Raw genomic sequence first — 18,006 nt, 5'->3', positions numbered from 1 at the left:
GCGGGGCCCGCGATTGGCGGAGGGCCGCACCTGTCACCGGTCCACCCGCCGCCCCGCCCCTGCGCCGCGAGGTCCTAAACACCCGCGGGCGCTCGGTGCCAGCTGCAGGGGGTCGGGGCCTGGGTATGGAGACGCATCCAGCGCCCGTGGGTCCCTGCACGTCCGAGTCCAGCTCCAGACACGCGGGCGGGCTCCGGCTGAATTCCCCAGAGTCGGGCCTCTGAGTTTGTCCACTCGTATTTCGGGGAGCTGGGTAGTCCCGCCCTCGCGCTCCCAAATTTTTAGGGTGCACCCGGGCGCTGCCCCTGTCGCCAGCCCGTGGAGGTCGCGCCTGCACACCTGGCTGGAAAGTTGCATGCGCCGTGTGTGTGTGTGTGTGTGTGTGTGTGTGTGTGTGGTGTGTAAACGTGCGTGGGAGCTCGAGCTTGGCGTCCAAGGATCATCTCGAGGAGCCTCTTTCCCGGCCTCCGAGCAAGGGAAGGAGCGCAGAGGCTGCTCGTTTGAGCCCGCGGGGCCCACAGCAGCTCAAAGACTGCCCCGGTGCCACCAAGCTTGTCCCGCGGGTGGGCGAGGCCCTTCCTCCCTGCAGAGGTGGCCTTTGGGCAGAAGGCGATGGCCCACTCATCCCGACAGAGAGCGGTAAAGCCAGGCTTCCAGACTGCCTAGCAGTGTGGGGAATCAGGGGAAGGGCTTCCCGAGGTTGAGCTTGGTGGGGAAGATTCCAGACACCCTTCACACACGCCAGGTATTTACAGCATGAGCACTTCCAAGGGCTTCTCGAAGCAGAAAGAACACGCAGGGCGGTCGGAAAGCGAGCACCCCCCCCCCACGCGCGCACCAAGTTGTGTCAGCAACCCCCTAGAGTGAGCGTCCCAAACGGGTAGGGGTGTGGGCTTCCTGGGCAGGAGAGGGTCTCAAGGATGGGGTGAGGAAGACCAGCGTCCTGGACCTTAGCCGCCACAGGTGGGGCAGCTGCAGGAAGGACCAAAAGGGGGTGTCAGAGCTGGGACCCCGGCTTTACCGACAGGAGGAGCGTTGCTTTCTCCTGTGACAGAGGGAAGTTGGTTCTGCAGCGGGAGGCAGTTTAGAAGGTCAGGAGGTTAACAACAGCTTCAGCAATAGATGTCCCAGAACTTTGCAAAAGCCATGGCAAGATCATAGAAATTCTAGTGCATATTACAAAGTCTGTGTCCTATCTTTAGATGCTGCCTCTGAAGGGGACAGGGGACACCACATGTCCTCAACACTTCCTCTGTGCCCTGCTTTCTTTTCTTTTTTGTTCTTGGTTGTTGTCTTTTGGTACAAGGTCTCACGATGTAGTCCAGGCTGGCCCCCAAGTATCTGTGATCCTCCTGCCTGTTTCCTAAATGCTGGGATTGCAGGTGTGTACCACCCAGTCCACAATCATTTTCTCTGATCATCATGGTCTGCATCTTCTAGGATTCAGGTTCCAGGGCTAAGATGCAGCCTCCACACAGGGACACCTCTGAGTTGGGTTGGGACAAATTTTACTGTTGGAACCACACCACCCCTCCTCCTCCCCCCATGATGCCCAGCAGAGGAGGCTGAGCCTCTGGACGGGAAGCCAAGAGCTGTCCTGTGCTGCCGGGTAGTGGGCTGCCAAGCGCCCACCTCCTTCAGAACCCTCCTTCCCCACCCCAGGGAAAGGTCCCCAGGAAAAGGATTCTGAAGCAGAGGGGGGAGTGGATGCAGAGCCCAATCCCAAGATGGACCCCCAGAATCTGCCCTCCTGTCTGTCCAATCTGTGACCAGGTGTTCTGAGGGTGCAGGTGGGTTTTGCTTCCTCTGCAGAATTGCCCTCTGTTCCCGTAAGACTCAGAGAATACATTGCCCCCTTTCTGCAATAACCATGCTCCACAGTGGCTCACCACCACCCCTTCTGCCAGTTCCCAGGGTGGGAACCCAACTCTGACCCGCACCCTCCTCTGGAGCCCTGTGCTGCAGGACAGGGCTTGCCTGCGACCTCTGACCTCAGGGTTTGTGCCCCTGTCTGGAAAATAGAAGCCAAACAAGCTGGATCAGAGAGGGTCCAGAAGTGGTCAGACATTGCTCCTGCATGAGACTCAGAACTGGAAGTGGAGGGGCTTCCTGGATTGCGTGAGGAAGTGGCTGGAGAGGGAGCTGTTGGAAGTTCAGGATCTTTGCGTTGTCATGTACAAGGTGTGAAGCTAACAAACTACCTGCAGTGACAAGGAGTGGTGCTCTCTTGGGGCTTTGGAAAGGCCCGTTGGAGAGATCACAGATCAGTTCCTCTCCACAGCTTGTGGAGAGTGGCTTCCTCCCTCCCTCACCACCCTCCCTCGGGCTCTAGGTTCCTTTCTCAAGCGTGGGGACCCAAGACAGGGTAGCCTCACCTCCTGCTGCTCCGTAGGAGGGAGCTGCCAGTTTATACAGATGGCTGCAACAGAGGAAGTGGTAATGCACATCTGTTGACCTCTGGGTTTAGACACAAAGTCAAGATGCTTCAGGGATTTGGAACCAAACCTAGATATTCACATGGTCCAGTTGGGAAATGGGGAGTCCCTTCACTGTCATTTACACATTGATTCCCTTTGGTGAAACCTGGAAGGTGCAAGGAGAGCCTGCACTGCTGAGAAAGGGAAGAGGGCCCCACTCCTTGGTCCCTCCCTACACTTGCCACCTTTCCCTGGCTGAAGACCTGAGCCACCTCCTGCCAAGAGGGCCTGTCCTGTGCAGCTCCTGGGATGTAACTCACTTCCCTTTCAGTTTAAGCCCTCCAGTGGCAGTGGGACTTGTTGGAGAGGCAGTGGGGCAGGAGGAGGGGGGTGAGTGCTGGACCAGCCCCAGGGAGGCCTCCCATCTTCCTTAGCTGCTGCCACAGGGCCTGGGGGAGCACCACAGCTGGAGTCACTGCAAGGTGAGCTGTGGCAGCTCGATCCGATCCGTGGGTTCTCCCCACTCACCCTGGCCCTGCAGGGACAGGGCCAGAGGCACCAGTCCTTAGCGCCATCCTTTGATCTGTGACCTCCTCCCTGGCCCTACAGACAGCCTTTCAAAGAGTGTGGGGGGAGGCTCAGGAACCACAGGCTTGCACCCCCCACCCCCCACCCCGAGAAGGGCCGCTTCTGCCACAGCTCAGTCCTTTCCCCTGTCTCTCTCTCCCTGCACAGCTGGCTTTCCTGTGGCCCTGATCCCTGAATCCCCTTCCTGGGGACGCTGTGCTGAGCCCTAGGATGTCCTGGCTGTTTTCTTCCGACTTTCACACCAAGCAGCCAGCCCAGTGGGCTTGATGAAGTTTAGGGAGCATTTGCTTCGGACAAATGTGCCCAGCCAGGCGGACCCTGGTCTCCTCCTCTGGGAAATTTCTGCAAGCATGCAGCAGTCTGCTTTATGCACAGCGCAGGCAGCTTCCGGCTTCCCTGCCTGCTCCTTCTCACCCAGAATCCCAAGTGTTTCTGGCTTGTTTCGCAGACTTGAAGCTCTGGGTCTAGAACAGAAAGAAATGGGGTTGGGGGGCCACCTGAGCACCCTTAATCCTGTTGGGGTACCACGCTGTCAGCGGAAAGGAAAGACTCCTTGGAACCCTGTGTTTTTGTAGCAGGGTTTTTATTTTATTGTAGGCTCACAGGGCGAGAGCTGAGTGGTCAGCTAGTGCTCAATGTGAGCATCAGAATGTGACACCTTGTCACCCATTTCCTTCAAAGGGTGCCAGCACCTGGGGTCTGGCTGGTGAGGGCCTGCTTTTGAAGAGGAAAACAGTGGTGCCCAGCTCCCGGCTCCTGCGTAAGCCGTGTTTAGTAACTGAGGACTTGGTTTGAAAAGGCTCTTAGGAATTGTCCCAAGTGTGCACCCCTTCCTGACCCACCCATCTGCTGACCACCAGGCAGGAGGAGAAGGGCCCATCGCAGGGCACTCCACCACCCAGGACCAACACGCACAAGCGCACAACAGATCAGCAGACCGCGGGCTGCGGGGGTGCAGGACCCCGGGAGGCCTGGCTGGCCCCTGGGCGAGAGTGAAGCTGCAGGGAAGAGCCTCCTAGAGGGGCAGGTGTTGCCCAGGAACAGTGTAACGCTCCGGTGAGTGAATTTTTTAGTGCATTCTGACTCGAAATTATGGCCGAATAGTAGCACGCTAATGTCCAAATCCGAGTCAGATAATGGCAGGAAGTCCCGGATAATTGGTCTATTTAGGAGTTGCTGAGGCGGCAGAAGCTGCGGCGGCTGGCGGCAGGGAAGGAGGAAGGGAGGAGGCAGCGAGCGAGCGAGGAAGAGAGAGACCCTGGGGATGTGCGGAGGGCCCCGCGGGCACAGGGTGTGCGTGGCCAAGGCTTGGATCCCAGGCAGAGTCTCCTGCCCGCAGGGCCAGGATGCCCCGTTCCTTCTCCAGCAGCCTTTTTCCACCGGCTCCCTGTCGCCTCGGCTTTTCTGCTTGGTGCTGCCCTGTGCGGGGTAGAGGGGCCCAGCCAAGGGCCTTCTGCTACCCGCACCAGAACGGGTGTCCGGAATTGCCTAAGAGGCCTGGGAGGCCCGGGGAGCCAGGGTCGCAGCCAGTGGGCATGTCTAAGAAGAACCCCGGCCCTTCCCGAATCCGCCCGGAGGCTCCGAGCGTCCGCGTTTGGTGGTACTCCCACGGTGTCCTCCGGTGCCCCTCACACACCTGTGGCAGCGCACCGGGCATCGGCCCAGCGCAGAACCCGCAGGCTCCACGTCGCTCCCGGAGCCGTACAGGGGCAGCAGCGTCCTGGCTCGAAGCCACAGTCGCTGCCTCCGGTCACGGTTCCGGTCACTTTCTCCAGAGCCGCACCGCCTTCCACACGGGGAACCTTTTGCTCCCAGCTCCTGCGGAGCCCAGCCCGGAGGGGGGGGGTTTGCTCCGCCCTGGCCGTGGGAGGTCATTAGGCTAATGAACTCGTTAAAGGGCCCCTGGTGCCCGCCCCAGCCTCCCCGGCCCATCTGGGAAATTCCTTTGAAAGGCTAGGAGCCCTTGCAGCCCTGCAGCCTTCTGTCACCGCAGGAGGCGCGAACCTGGTGACTCTGGTCCCCTTACATTAAAATAATTACCCACCGAACAGGTGGCCTCTCCGGGTGGCGCATCTGTGCCCGAGCCGCAGGGGGGGGGGGGAGGCAAACCCGTCCCGGGACTGGAAGGTCAGGCTGTGGGTGTAACCCGGAGGGAATAGGTCACCTTGGGGGCATGGATGGTGTGGCAAACTCCGCTCTCCGCTCTTTGGGCTGGGGAGAGCAGTTTGCACTCTCAAGGCTACGCTTGGGGCACGTGGGCGCCGCGTGGGTGCAGGACCCAGAGCTCCCTTCCAGCTCCCAGCCGGCGGGCTCGAGGGAGAGACCCAGGCTGCTGGGGTTCCGCCCTGTGGGTGTGAACACATTTGCGCGTGCCCATGTGAGTACCTCAAGAGGCAGGCACATGCATGTACAAGAGTGTGTGCACGTGTGTGTCCTCGCACATGCACACAAGGGGCTCCAGACCTCCGATCCATGCGATTCTAGGCCCCGCAGAGCGGAAGGGAGGCCAGCGGCTAGTAGAGGGTCCCTGCCATGTCTGTAAAAAGAGTGGTGGGGCCCGGGCGCGGGGCCAGGTCTATTGCCAAAAACACATATTACACTGCGACATTCTGTAAATGAGATAATGATACATAAACCTGAATGACAGATGTGCCGAGCTGGGATGTGTTCTCTAAATTAGCCACCCGCATAGACTACTGATAATGGTTAGTTTATGAAAGCAATTTCAGAGCGCATGCGGCGGCCTCCCCACTCCAATCAGCCACTCGCTCAGCTAATGGACGCGGGGGTCAGGCTGGGGGTGACTGGCTCACCCGCGCCCTTAACCTGTTTCCCAATAAAGCTGATTAGTTTTTGTCAATTCATCAGCTCACCACTCCTGCTGAACTGCATCAAACCCTGATTTGCTCTGGGGAAATCAACAAGTCACAGATCAGCTTCATTAAGGGGCTGGCCTGGCCAGGTCCACCCTGGAGCCAGGGAGGCAACAGCTGGGCCCCTAAACTTGAGACTTGACACAGGAGGACCCAGCAGGCCAGGTCTAGGGGCGCTTTCCTGCTCAATCCCCAGAGAAGCCTCAGTGCCTGGTCTAGCTGGAGTCAGGGGGCTCTACTGTTGGAGAGTGGAGGGTGATGTTGGCCCTGGGGATGTCGCAGACCTTAGGAGGAGAGGGAGGGTGCAGGGGTCCAGGGAGCAACACCGGTGCTCACAGACCTCCTCCAGTCCTCAGGAGGCTCCAAGGCAGGACCCTAGACCCAGGGGCCAGGAGAGTGACAACAGGAACTCCAATGCAGCGCGGGACCATCCCACCCCCCCACCCAGGGCTCCCTATAGGACCACTGCTCCGGGCATCCTGGAGGGCATGGCATGGGCTGGGGACCTGGCACGGAGCACCTGGGCCGGGTTCCAGGTGGTGTCCCTGCTGCACGAGGCATGGGCAGCACCCCGAGGGTGGAGCAGATCAGTCGCAGACATCGTTGCCCTCGGTGCCCTGGCCCGGGTGGGAGGGAAATCCATGCGGTCCCTTTAAGCCCCCAGCCACCACCGCCTCCTGCCCCATCCCCCTTCAATTTAATTTCATTAAAACAGAGCATGAATATTTCTATTAAACCTAAAATGAAATATGAAGCCATTTAGACTCTGCCTGCACCAATCACCCAGATTTATGACTTTTATTCATCACATCAAGAGCTTGGAAAAATGAATTTTCTTCACCCAGGAAGGAAATAAAACCTCAGGCTTGGTCATTTCCAGAAAGCTGTTAATTTGACCATGTGGTAATTACTTTCACAATTAACTAAAATACAAATCAACTTGACAAATCGGGCTAGTTTATATATTAATTAGCCCACTTGAATTTATTCATTATGAAAAGACAATTTCAGGGGACCTGCAGTGTCTGTTTTATTGCAATAAATTATTGTTAGGAAATGGGTCTAATAAAATATCTTAATATTTAAGGATATTGTATATGCAAGGGGGAAGCTTTATTGACAATTTCATTTTGCAATTAGTAATTTGGTTGTAATATATCTGTGCCCTGGGACTGCGGAGGCAGGAGCTCCCGACTCTGCAGTCCACTCAGAACCTATCCCACCCAGCAGGACAGGGGCAGGACAGGCACCAGTGCAGGGATGGGGGCTGCATCCTGGTGCGGATGGGACGGGGCTAGATGATCCTCCAGTCTCGTGGGGTCCTCCTGCCCACCCGGGCCAGTGCTGATTTAATACAATGTCGATAGAATCATTCGATGCCTTTTAGCTTGTGATCTTTATAAATGTCCCTCTATTAAATTAGAAAATGATTCTCTTCTCGTTTAATTGTATTCTTTCGTTTCTTATTTCCAATTAATTAGTCCTATCGACGTTGCAATATTTTAAGCCACTGGAGTCCGTTTCCAGTTAGAATATGGGGTGGGGAGCCTGCAGTTTGTGCAGGCAGAGCTGTAGGATATGCCCCCTCTGGCTTCCACCCTGGCCACCAGCCCTGAGTGGGGAGTGGGTGGCACCTGCAGGCTTGCCCTAGGGTCCTTTGCCCCAGCCCAGCCCTGACCCCCAGGTTGGATGTCAGGGCTGTGGTCCTCTGGCACCCCAAGCACCTCCTGGGCCCTGTGCGTTGAAGATGCAGGGAGACTGTGCCCCCCCAGCTGGCTCCTCCCCAACCTTAGATCACTTTCTAAGCTGTGGCCACAGGCCAGGCTGGGCCTTCCCTGCAGCGTTGAGGTCGCCTTTGCCCTGGCCCCTGCACTCTCCAATCTTCCATACCACCCTGCAAAGCAGCGAAGAGAAGAGCTGCTTTTCCTCAGCGACTGTAAGCAGGTCCCTAGGCACTGCATGGTGCTGGTCCAGGTTCTGGTCTAGGGATGTGGGCTCCACACTCCAGAGGCCTGGAGGGAAGCCCTACAACAATGAAGCGTCCCCCAAGCAAGGCCAGGCTAGGGCTGGGCCTCTTTCCTAACCCCTCACTGGGGTCCTCTGGGGGGACCTTGCCCTACAGAGAGCCTACCAGGCACGCTTGCTCTCAGGAAGGGGGAACTTGCAGATGTTAGTTCCTGGGGCCTGGCAGCCCTTTGTTGACTGCAAGGTAAACTTTCTTTCTTCTTTTTTTTTTTTTTGTACTGGAGAGTGAACTCAGGAACTTGCGCTTGCCAGGCAGATGCCCAAGCTGTCTCCCTGGCCCCAAGGGAAACTCTTCTGGTGGGGTGTAAAGGGCAGGACAGCTGCGCCTGTCTGTCCCCTGAGTGGTGGAAGGGACAGCAGGGCTGACAGAGAGCTGCAGACAACTGCGCAGCCCCAGCATGGGCATGCCCTCCAGAAACCTAGGGGCAGAGGCAGAAGGAGGGCCCTTCGGAGCAGCGGCGGCGGCTCTGGCAGGTCCCCGCAGGGTGCACGGCCAGCCCAAGCCCCAGCGCACCCCATTCCTGCGGAGCATCTGCCATGTCAGCCTCTGCTCCAGGTGACACTCATAGGCATGTTCCGGTGATCTAAGCACCAAGTGCTTACTAAGCCACGCTGCGTGGCCACTTAGTACCAGGCTGCCACTGGTTTGAGGATAGGGGAGCACTCAGGTGTGAGCCGGAAGAGAAGCTCCATTCACGGGCGAGGAAGGGCAGGAAAGGGGAGGAAGCAACACCCAAGGAAACCTGATCTCCTTGGGAAAGGATGCGTCTAGGTTTTTTCTCTCCTGAATGTCGCAGAGGGGAAAAAGCCCGGATGCCGAGCAGCAGCCCCAGGACCTTGTTCTTTGTCTCGCCAAGAAGGATGGCATCCTGGTTCTAGTCCTGATCTTGGCAGTCCGCTTCATTTCGTTAAGCCTTGGTCTCATCATCCCTGAAAACTTACTTTGCCAACATGGGGTCCTTATTCAAGGCCCGGATACTCAAGTCCAAGATAGCCTCTTTCATCTGGGGCTCTTAGACCACAGCAGAAGCTCAGCGGAGAAGACAGAGGGGTGAAAGGGTGGAGAATCCAGTGCAGACCTTGCATGTCTTGGCTGTTCTGCAGATGAGCAGACAGTTTGGAGGTTCAGGGCGCCCCAGGTCACACACCTAGCGCAGAGCTCAAGCCCCATCTCCTCTGATCCCGGCTGGGCTCTGTCACTTGCAAGCCTGGGTGTATAGGGCAGGGCAGCAGGGAGAGCGGCCCGGGATGCTGCAAGCCAGTGACCACTGTGGGCCCGGGGGTGGGACAGGAGGGCACAGAGCCTGCAGGCTGCACTGCCCCACTCCCTGCGTGAAGGGAGCAGCACTTAGTTGGGAGGGGGTTGCAACTGTCAGGAGGGAAACGCTTCGCACAAACACAGTTAAAGCTGGAAAGCTCAAAGCCAAAAGAAAAGCTACAGAAATACAGCTAGAAAAATGAAAACCACAAAAATAAATAAATAAAATAAAATACAAGGACTGGCCAAATAGCTCAGCAGATTAAAGCATCTGCAAGTGGCGCAGGGGCCAGGGTTCAATCCCCGGGCCATGCCAGCCCCACCCCCAGGGCTCACACCCCTGAGGCTCGCTGAGATGGCAATTGAGACTGGGTGTGGTGGCGTGCGCCTGTGATCCCAGCTCTTGGGAGTTCTGTGAACAGGCGGATCACTACAAGTCCAATCTAGTAGTGAGACCCTGAACACCCTATACACTCTTTCCCTAAAATACAAAAAGAAAGAAAGAAAGATGAAAACCAAACCCAAAGGAGAGTATGAGAGTTTTGGGCTTTCCCAGATCCACTGAGGAAAAACTGACAAAGGAAACTGTGGGCAGAGAGGGCATGGTGCAGTCTTTGGCGGCGTGCAGTGTGAAACGAGCACCTCAGGCAAGCTGGTCAGCATGCCATTCGGTCTCACACCCTCCTTTTCATGGCCAAGTAGTGTTCTGTTGCATACACACGCCACATTTCCCTTCTGCGCCCCCATGGGTGGGCCCTGGGGTCTGCCCACGCCAGGGCTGTCCTGAATGACACAGCGAGCACAGGCAGGCCGGCACCTGACTCCACTCCCGGGTGTGGGCTCCGAGGGGGGCTTGCTGGGCCGCTTACGATTACATTTTTAGTTTTTAGAGGCATCTTCCTGGCGCTTTCTGGTACCGGCTGTGCCGGTTGGAAGCTCACCATCCGTGCTGTCCAGGCCAGGCTTCCTGCCCTGCCCACACTTGCGTCTTGTCCTCTGGTGACAACCACTCTCACAGGCGTGAGGTGAGGGCTCACTGTGCTTCTGACTTCTCGGGTGCGTGGTGCGCTGAGGGCCTTCTTATGGACCTGCTGTTTGCTTTTCCGTTGTGGGAAACTGTCCAGGTCCTTTGTCCATGTTTACATCAAAGTATTTGCTTCCTTCTCTGGAGCCATGTGAGCCCCTGCGGCATGCTGGATGTCAACCCCGTGCCAGGAGCACGGCTTGCAACGTCCCCGTTCCCTAGCTGCCTGCGTGTTTCTGTTTCCTTTGCTGGGCAGAAGCTTTTAGGTTCAGCGTCATCCACTTGTCCATTTCATTTTTGTTTTCTGTGCTTTTGGATTTGTATTCAAAAAGCCATCAGCAAGACCATGGGGCTCTTCCTCTGCGTTTCATCCTGGGCGGTCCAGAGGGGCTGGCTTACCTTTGGTCTGCCATCCGTTTCCAGCTGAGGTGATGTTTGTGAGTGGTGCAGGTGAGGCGAGGCCTTGCTGTGTGTTCGCAGACATGGGCTTTCCCAGCAGCACCCTCTTTCCCTTCCTCCTTCCCTCATCCCTCCTGTCCCGGTCTCTTCCTCCTCCCTCCTTCCACCCTCCTTCTCTCCCTCCCTTCTTTTATTTCTTACAGGCTCAGTGCCAGGCAAGCACCAGCACCCCGACTCCATTCTGCTCCAGCCTGGCCTGCCCCAAGCTGCGTGCCTGGCAGCCTGGTCGCATGCTGCCTGACGTCGGCGCGTGGCTTGTTGCTCAGCCTTTGGTCCTGTGCCACGGGTCGGAGCCTGTTTTGCCGCCAGTACCACGGCTGCTTCGATTTCTGCAACTTCCTAATTGCATTCTGAAGTCATGAAGTTGGATGTTTTCAACTTGCTCTTTCTCAAAATGGTTTCAGCTCTTGGGGGTGGCTTTGTGTTTCCGTATGAATTTTAGGATTATTTTTTTCCTACTTCTGTGGAAAGTGCAATTGGAGTTTGACAGGGACTTGGTTGAATCTATAGAACTTTTCAGGTAGTAAGAACTTTTTTTTTTTTTTTTTGTGGAACTGGGGATTGAACTCAAGCCCTTGTGCCTGCCAGGGAAGCACTTATTCTACTGAGCTATCTCCCCAGTACCCCAAGAACATTTTAACAGTATTAATTTTTCTGATCTGTGAATTTGGGAATGCCTTTCCATTTACTTGTAGTCTTCTTCGATTTCTTTAAGCAATGATTTCTGGTTTTTAATACACACACATTTCAGCTTCTTGGTTAAATTGGCTGCCTTTTGGGGGGGGAATCAAAACTTGGGAACTTGAGCTTGTCAGGCAGGCACCTAAGCCACTGAGCTGTATTCCCAGCCCCTTCTTGAAGGGTTAAGTTGATAAGCAAGTATTTTATTCTTTTTTTTTTTGGGGGGGGGAGAGGTCTTTTTGGGACAGGGTCTTGCTATGTAGTTCAGGCTGGTCTTGAGCTCTCTTTGTAACCCAGATTTGTCTCAAATTTGCAATGATCCTCCTGCCTCAGCCTCATGAGTGCTGGGATTACAGGCATGTGCCACCATGTCCAGCGTATTTTATTCTTTTTACTGTTAGTGTAAATGGAATTATTTTAAAATTTCCTTTTCAGGCAATTCAACACTAGTGTACAGAAATACCACTTATTTCTGCATGTTTACATGCATATATACACATATACTGAAATGTTGTGAGTTCTAACCTTTTTTGGTGGACTCTTTTAGAGTTATATATATTGATATAAAATCATGGTATTTGAGGACAGATACAGTTTTATTTCTTACTCTTTGATGTAGAAAGCTTCTTCTAGCGCCACAGGACAGGAAGCAGGCTTGGCTATCTTCCTCCTGATCCAAGAGGAAAAGCTTTAGCTGATGGAGTCTGTCAGATACGGCCTTTCTCACGTGGAGGCATGTCCTTGTAAACCTCGCAGGGTGTGTCTGATGAGACGAGGATATGGGGCTTTGTCCTTTACTCCTTTGAAGTTGTGTGTCACGCTATTGATTCGTTAAACCACCCTTACATCCCAGAAATGAGTCCCAGTGACTGTGGGGCATGAGCCTTCTCATGTGTTCTTTTTTTTTTTTTCATGCATTTAGTACAGGGTCTGTAGGGTCTACAGGGTCTCACTATATAATCAGACTAGTAGCGACTGTCCTGTTTTCATCCTCCCAAGCGCTGGGATCACAGGCGCTTCAGTAGGCGCTAAGCAGGCGCTTCAGTCTGCTGAGCTATCGGCGGCCATGAGCCTGTCATCTTCTTTCCTGTAGTATTTGTATTTGGCTTTGGGCTCAATATGATGCTGGATTTGTAAAATGAGTGGGGGAGGCGTTTTCTGGGCCACCTTTGCGGTTGTGCGCTCTGACTGTCTGGCAGTGGACCCAGGATGGGACTTCGGTGGACTCTGATCCATGCCCTGCGCCGACACCCGGGCAAGTACACAGGGGCCAGGACCCCACGCCGACGACGCAGGGCGGATGCCCTGGAGCTGATCAGAGCTGAGCTTAGGAAATCTGCAACCTGGGAGAGCAGGGCCGGCGGCTGGGGCCGGGCCGGGCGGAATCCAGCCACGGCGATCGCGGAATGCTGCCAAGTGTGCGACGGGAAGCTTTCGTGTTTGCCTGCTGAGCATTAAATGCCGTGAATCATTGACAAGAAACCAAACAGCGCTGGATCTATAGGACAATTTGAACTCATGTTGCTCCAAGTAAAATCAAATTAGAATCCTTTCCCCAATTAGATTATGCAAACGCTGCCGCAGAGCCCTTGTGGCGTGCTTGCCTTCGCCTGTGGGCCACCACACCTTACACCTTGCACAGCACGGATACCCTCGAGCACACCCAGCGTGACACTGGGCTGTGTCAACACTCTACCTTGAGATGATAAATATGAGACCCGGCACACACTGCTTTTAATTGCGTCGATAAACTGGGATTAACCCCCAAGTCAGACTTCACGGTTGCAATTAAACGTCCTCAAATAAATGGTCGCCTCAATAAACAGATGGAAGGGGCTGTGTTTGCCCTGAGTAATAGCAGGTGTAATATTTTACTGGCTAAGCTAAGTATTAAGTGGAATCTCTTGCTAGCCCTGATTTATTCCCTGAGATCGGAAAGTCATTTTTCATACGTCATGCGCCGCTTCAGTACTGTATAAACAGCTAATAATGCACTAAATCAACCCAGCTCGACCTTGCCTCCCCTAAGCCACCAGACACCTAGAGTTGGGGTTCACCAGGGAGCCAGTGGAGGTGCCAGTCCTGGGGCTGGCCGGCTGGCTGGCTGCATGGTGGCCTTTGGTCTTCAGCATTAAACTCATCGAGCACACAAAAGCTGTGGAGTACTACACAGCCCGGCCCCTCTCTGCAGAGCTGCTTGCTGTTCGGGTTTTCTGGTTTCTGCAGGACAAGCTCGAAGGCTCATCCTGCAGGAGGCCTGGTTTGCTCCGCATCGGGCCCCATCTGCCACCATCTGCGATTTCCTGCTGTCTTCACTGTGCACCAGAAATGTGTCTGGTGGAAGTGGGGCAGCTCTCCAGGTTTTCAGAGGCACAGGAGATTCCCCGGCACCGGGCCCTTTCTTCTGTACGTGGCAGGGAGGGAGGCCAGTGAGAGGCCTCAGAGAGAAGCCGCTCCTCTCTGGAGGAGAACCAAGTACCAGGCTTGCCTGTTACAGCCCCCAGGTGTTGGCCGTTGTGTCTGAGCAGTCAGTGGCCTTTCATCAGAACATTCGAACATTAAAATTCGCTAAGTTCTGGTTGTCTCTCCTACTGGGTCTCTGTGAACTTGGGTTTTCTTTTCCTCTTGTTCCTTGGTGAAGTGTCCATAATGAGAAGCAGGCAGCCACGTACTGTGGTGTTCACTAGAATCCACTTTAGTAGGTAGACTTATGTGGATAGAACCTTTCTATATTAGGTGGTTGATCTTAAACTTTGTACCAGGAAGGACCTCTCTCGTTCCCCCCTTAGACTAGCATAGTAGACGGCATTTAACACGATACAATGCTTGCTTGAAAATTATCAGCACGTAATGAGCTGTTGGTCCACAGCAGAGGGGGAAGCAGACCCAGAGCCGGAGCCGGAGCATGGAGTAGGCTGGACAATCCCAGTTCCAACGTGAGCTGCTAAAGGCTCCAGGTAGGGCCACCTCGTGGGATGTGGAGGGTCAGAGGCTTCAGTTAAGCTTTTAAAATGTGGATGTGACCTACAGAAGACTGTCCCCTTGCCAAAGACCTCTCCAGAGAGCTCTGGAGCCCCATGTGGGGGTCTATTGATTTAGCTAAAGAGTAATTTAGGATACATTTCGAGGGCCAGGGAGATAGCTCAGTAGAATAAGCATCTGCCTGGCAAGTGCAAGATCCTGAGTTCAAGCTCTGGTACAGCAAAAATAAAAAATAAAAAAAGTATTATAGGACACTTGTCGTTAGTATTCATGAGTCCACGTCACTGTCACCTTTTCATTCTCCTAAATGATTATGGAGGGGACCTATTTCTAGCTGGAAAATCTTTCACACTTATTTGGCCACAAAGGGAAAAGGCTTGCTTGCCTGGTCCACAGACAGAAAATAGGAATCATTGCCTGACTTACGCACATCGAGATAACCCTCTCACTTCACGAGGGTGACCGAGCCTGTCTTTCTCTAACTATTAGAAAACATTTTTAGCTGCTACCTGGCATCAGAGGAAGAAGATAAAATTTTTAACACATAGGGCCACATTCAGAGCAAAAATAGATCTACAGATAATTGTAAGCTCCTAGGAATACTTGATGGGAAATATATTGATAATACAATCTTTCTTTTGCAAGGGATTGTAATGATTGCAAATTCAGCTTAATAAGTAAATTAATAAGGACTATTTGCTTCAAACGGGAGCACCCTGATGATATACAGGGGCAGTAATATCTGTCTTGCCAGCTAAAGAGGTTTTAAAAGAGTCCATCAGGCGATCTGCAATCGAGTGCCCGTCTGCCCTTTATTAATGTGACATTAACCTTTATATTAAAATGCATTCATGTGTCATCTCTGAAAATATCAAAGAAAAATGTAAAATAGCTCATAACAATAACTTCACGCCTGACTGTTGTGAGTCCAAAATCCATTCTGTACTATATATTTACCATAAAATGCAGCTTTTTAAATTTTAGGAATGCGAGCCAGGCAAGGTGGCCCAGGCCCTGTGCTCCAGCTGTCCTGGAGGAAGAGGCCGAACGGCCTCCTGAGCCCTGGAGTTCAGGGCCAGCTGAAACATTACAGTGAGATACCGGCTCAAAAAACAATTAACAATCAAAAAGAAATTTAGGAATTTTTCTTACAAAGTGGAGGCTGTCAAATTGGTGTGGAAGCTCCTCAGAGCCGGCTCAGACGGAGCATGGTCGCTCGGGAGCCTGACTCTGGCCCAGCCGGCTGGGGTCGTGCCCCTCTCACCCAGGTCACTCTGTGACCTCAGCATGTCACTTAATCCCTGCATTTCAGTGTCCTTATCTTATCTGTAAAGCAGAGATAATGTTTGCCGACCCCAGGAGGAGGAGGAGACCCTGCGAGAGGGTGCGGCGGCCGCCCAGATCCCAGCGCTGACACCTGCTGCGCTCCTCCGGAGCCTTGCGGCCTAAGGACTGCGAGCACCCACAGCGTGGCCGGGCTCTGTGTGGGCTGCGCGCCTGCAAGCTGCAGCAGGAACAGAGGCTGCGCCTGGCCTCTCATGCTGGACGGGTCACAGCCGGGAGTGCAACCCCTGCTCCTGTTTCCGCAGCCCGATTCTGCCGGTTTTCCCCTGCCCATTTCCCAGACCAGGAGACTGAGGCCAGAGAGACTGGTAGCCACTCCATAGCCTCTGCCCTGGGGAGTAGCTCTGTGTCTGTGTCCAGGCCAGAGTGGCAGGGACCAGGCTGGGCCGCACCTCCGGCAGGCAGGCGCCTGGACGGGCAGCCCAGAGGCCTCGCCATGAGCTCACACTCGTGGCTCTCGGCTTCTGAGGGCCACGGACTTGCTAGGTGCTGTCTTCTAAACCGGGCCCTGTGGTCCCTGCTTCCCACCTGCCCATCCCCAGGCAGTCCTAGGCACAGAAGGTGGCTGGTAAGAGGGCCCATCTGATGTCACCGCAGTGCAGGCAGTTGCAAGCGCACCTGCCCATGGCCTGCAGGGCCTGGCAGACTGAGGGGTCCTGTGTGCCCACCCAAAGCCTAGGTCCCTAGTGAGCACCCAGGGTGGCAGGAAGGGCTGGCCGGGACAGAGGGGAAGAAAGAGCTGAGCGCCCCGGGTCAGGGCAGAGCTCCAGAGCTGGAGAAGGGGCAGAGAGGACAAAGGGATGGCGCTGGACAGTGACAGCCTGGGTCAGGTCCTGTTCTCCAGCGCCTGCCCGCTGTCGGAGGTGGCCTCTGAGATTCCAGAGCACCCCCGTTGCCTCAAAGGTGCCCAGATCTCTGCTGGTCCCTCCTGGCTTAGGGCTGTGTGGTGGGAGGGTTCCATCTCACGGGGCGGGGGGGGCAGAACCACCCTTGGGCACTGGGGACACTGCAGCTCTCATCTGTCCAGGACTGTCCAAACACTAAGTGCAATTTATCAAACAATGTTTTGTAAAAAATTAATTTCCCTGGGGCTTTCTCTATATTACTCTAATTGCTTTTCCTTGACTGACTAATTTTTTAAATTGCAGTTTTATGAAAAAAATACAAATATTTCTAGAGGAGAAGTGTCTCGGTGGGAATACAACTTTCAAAGAGGTTTGTAATCCTTATATCTGGATTTATATATTACCTTACTATTGACACTACTTTTTGATTAATATTGTGTACAACATTCCTTAATGCATCAGCAGAATTAATTATGCAGAAACATTCAGGCTCACGGCATTATATTGATGAAATGACGTTTTATTGACAAAATGACAGTTTAATACTGAGCTTCCCTGAGCTGTATATCTCATCGATTGCTTGGTCCTCGTGGCAAACTGTCGGAGGGAGAGGAGGTAAATCTACCCTGCCTTTACACACTCTGCAGATCAATCTGGGGCGTTGGAGACGGGAACATATATTTCTGGGGTAACCACGGATGCAATAGTCAGCTCATTCCTGATATGTGTGTTAGGATTATACAATATTGTGTTTCTTTTACAAAATTGTGCATTTTTTGCCTTTTGCCGGCTCACCTCTGCTTTTTCCTCCTTGTGGGCTCAATCGTGTCCCCTCACATCACCTGTTGAAGTCCTAGTCCCCGGTGCCATGGGTTGTGGGCATATCTGGAGGGGGCTTTATGGGTCATGTGAAGAGAAGGCCATCAGTGAAGTCCTAGTACAATACGACAGAGCCCTCACAGAAAATCGGGACACAGAGAGAGACATGGACCAGGCCACAGGCAGCTGGAGAGAGGCTGGGGTCAGGTCCTTCCAGAGCTCCCTGGAGGGAGCATGTCCCTGCTGACGAGATCCTGACTTCCAGCCTGTAGTCCTGAGATAAAGCATTTTGACCATGTGAGACTCCAGATTTTACTATACCCAGGACTCTGCGAGAGGACGCTTCCAGTTTCCAGTGAGTGCTTTCTCTGTTCCTTCTGGAGCCCAGAGCGGTGAGAACTGTGATCACGGAGTTCACAGTGGTTGAGGGTGGGGGGCATGGGGGATGGCCCCAGCTGGAACCCCACCTGCCCACCACAGAACAAGGTGCAGGTGCCCCAGGTGGAGCCCAGGTGGTGCCTGGGTGGTGTGCCCCAGCTGGAGCCCGGGTGGTGTGCCCCAGGTGGGCCTGGGTGGTGGTGTGCCCCAGGTGGTGCCTGGGTGGTGTGCCCCAGATGGGGCCCGGGTGGTGTGCCCCAGGTGGAGCCCCAGTGATGTGCCCCAGGTGGTGCCCAGGTGGTATGCCCCAGGC

The 18,006-nt window shown here is 54.4% G+C and overlaps 1 protein-coding gene across 1 annotated transcript in view; it reads right to left on the bottom strand.

Annotated features, from left to right (window-relative positions):
• Positions 1-18,006, bottom strand: part of Mnx1 (motor neuron and pancreas homeobox 1) — a 63,662-nt gene that overhangs the window by 4,197 nt on the left and 41,459 nt on the right. Inside the window, exons 2-4 of the mRNA XM_023712738.1 lie at positions 5,170-5,350; positions 5,050-5,125; positions 4,642-4,823 (exon numbers count right to left, since the gene is read on the bottom strand). Coding sequence (XP_023568506.1) covers positions 4,642-4,823; positions 5,050-5,125; positions 5,170-5,350 — 439 coding nt within the window. The remainder of the gene's footprint in view (positions 1-4,641; positions 4,824-5,049; positions 5,126-5,169; positions 5,351-18,006) is intronic.

This window comes from Octodon degus, unplaced genomic scaffold (genome assembly GCF_000260255.1).
Source record: "Octodon degus isolate 3935 unplaced genomic scaffold, OctDeg1.0 scaffold00027, whole genome shotgun sequence".
NCBI lineage: Eukaryota > Metazoa > Chordata > Mammalia > Rodentia > Octodontidae > Octodon > Octodon degus.
This window is presented reverse-complemented; position numbering and strand designations above follow the sequence as displayed.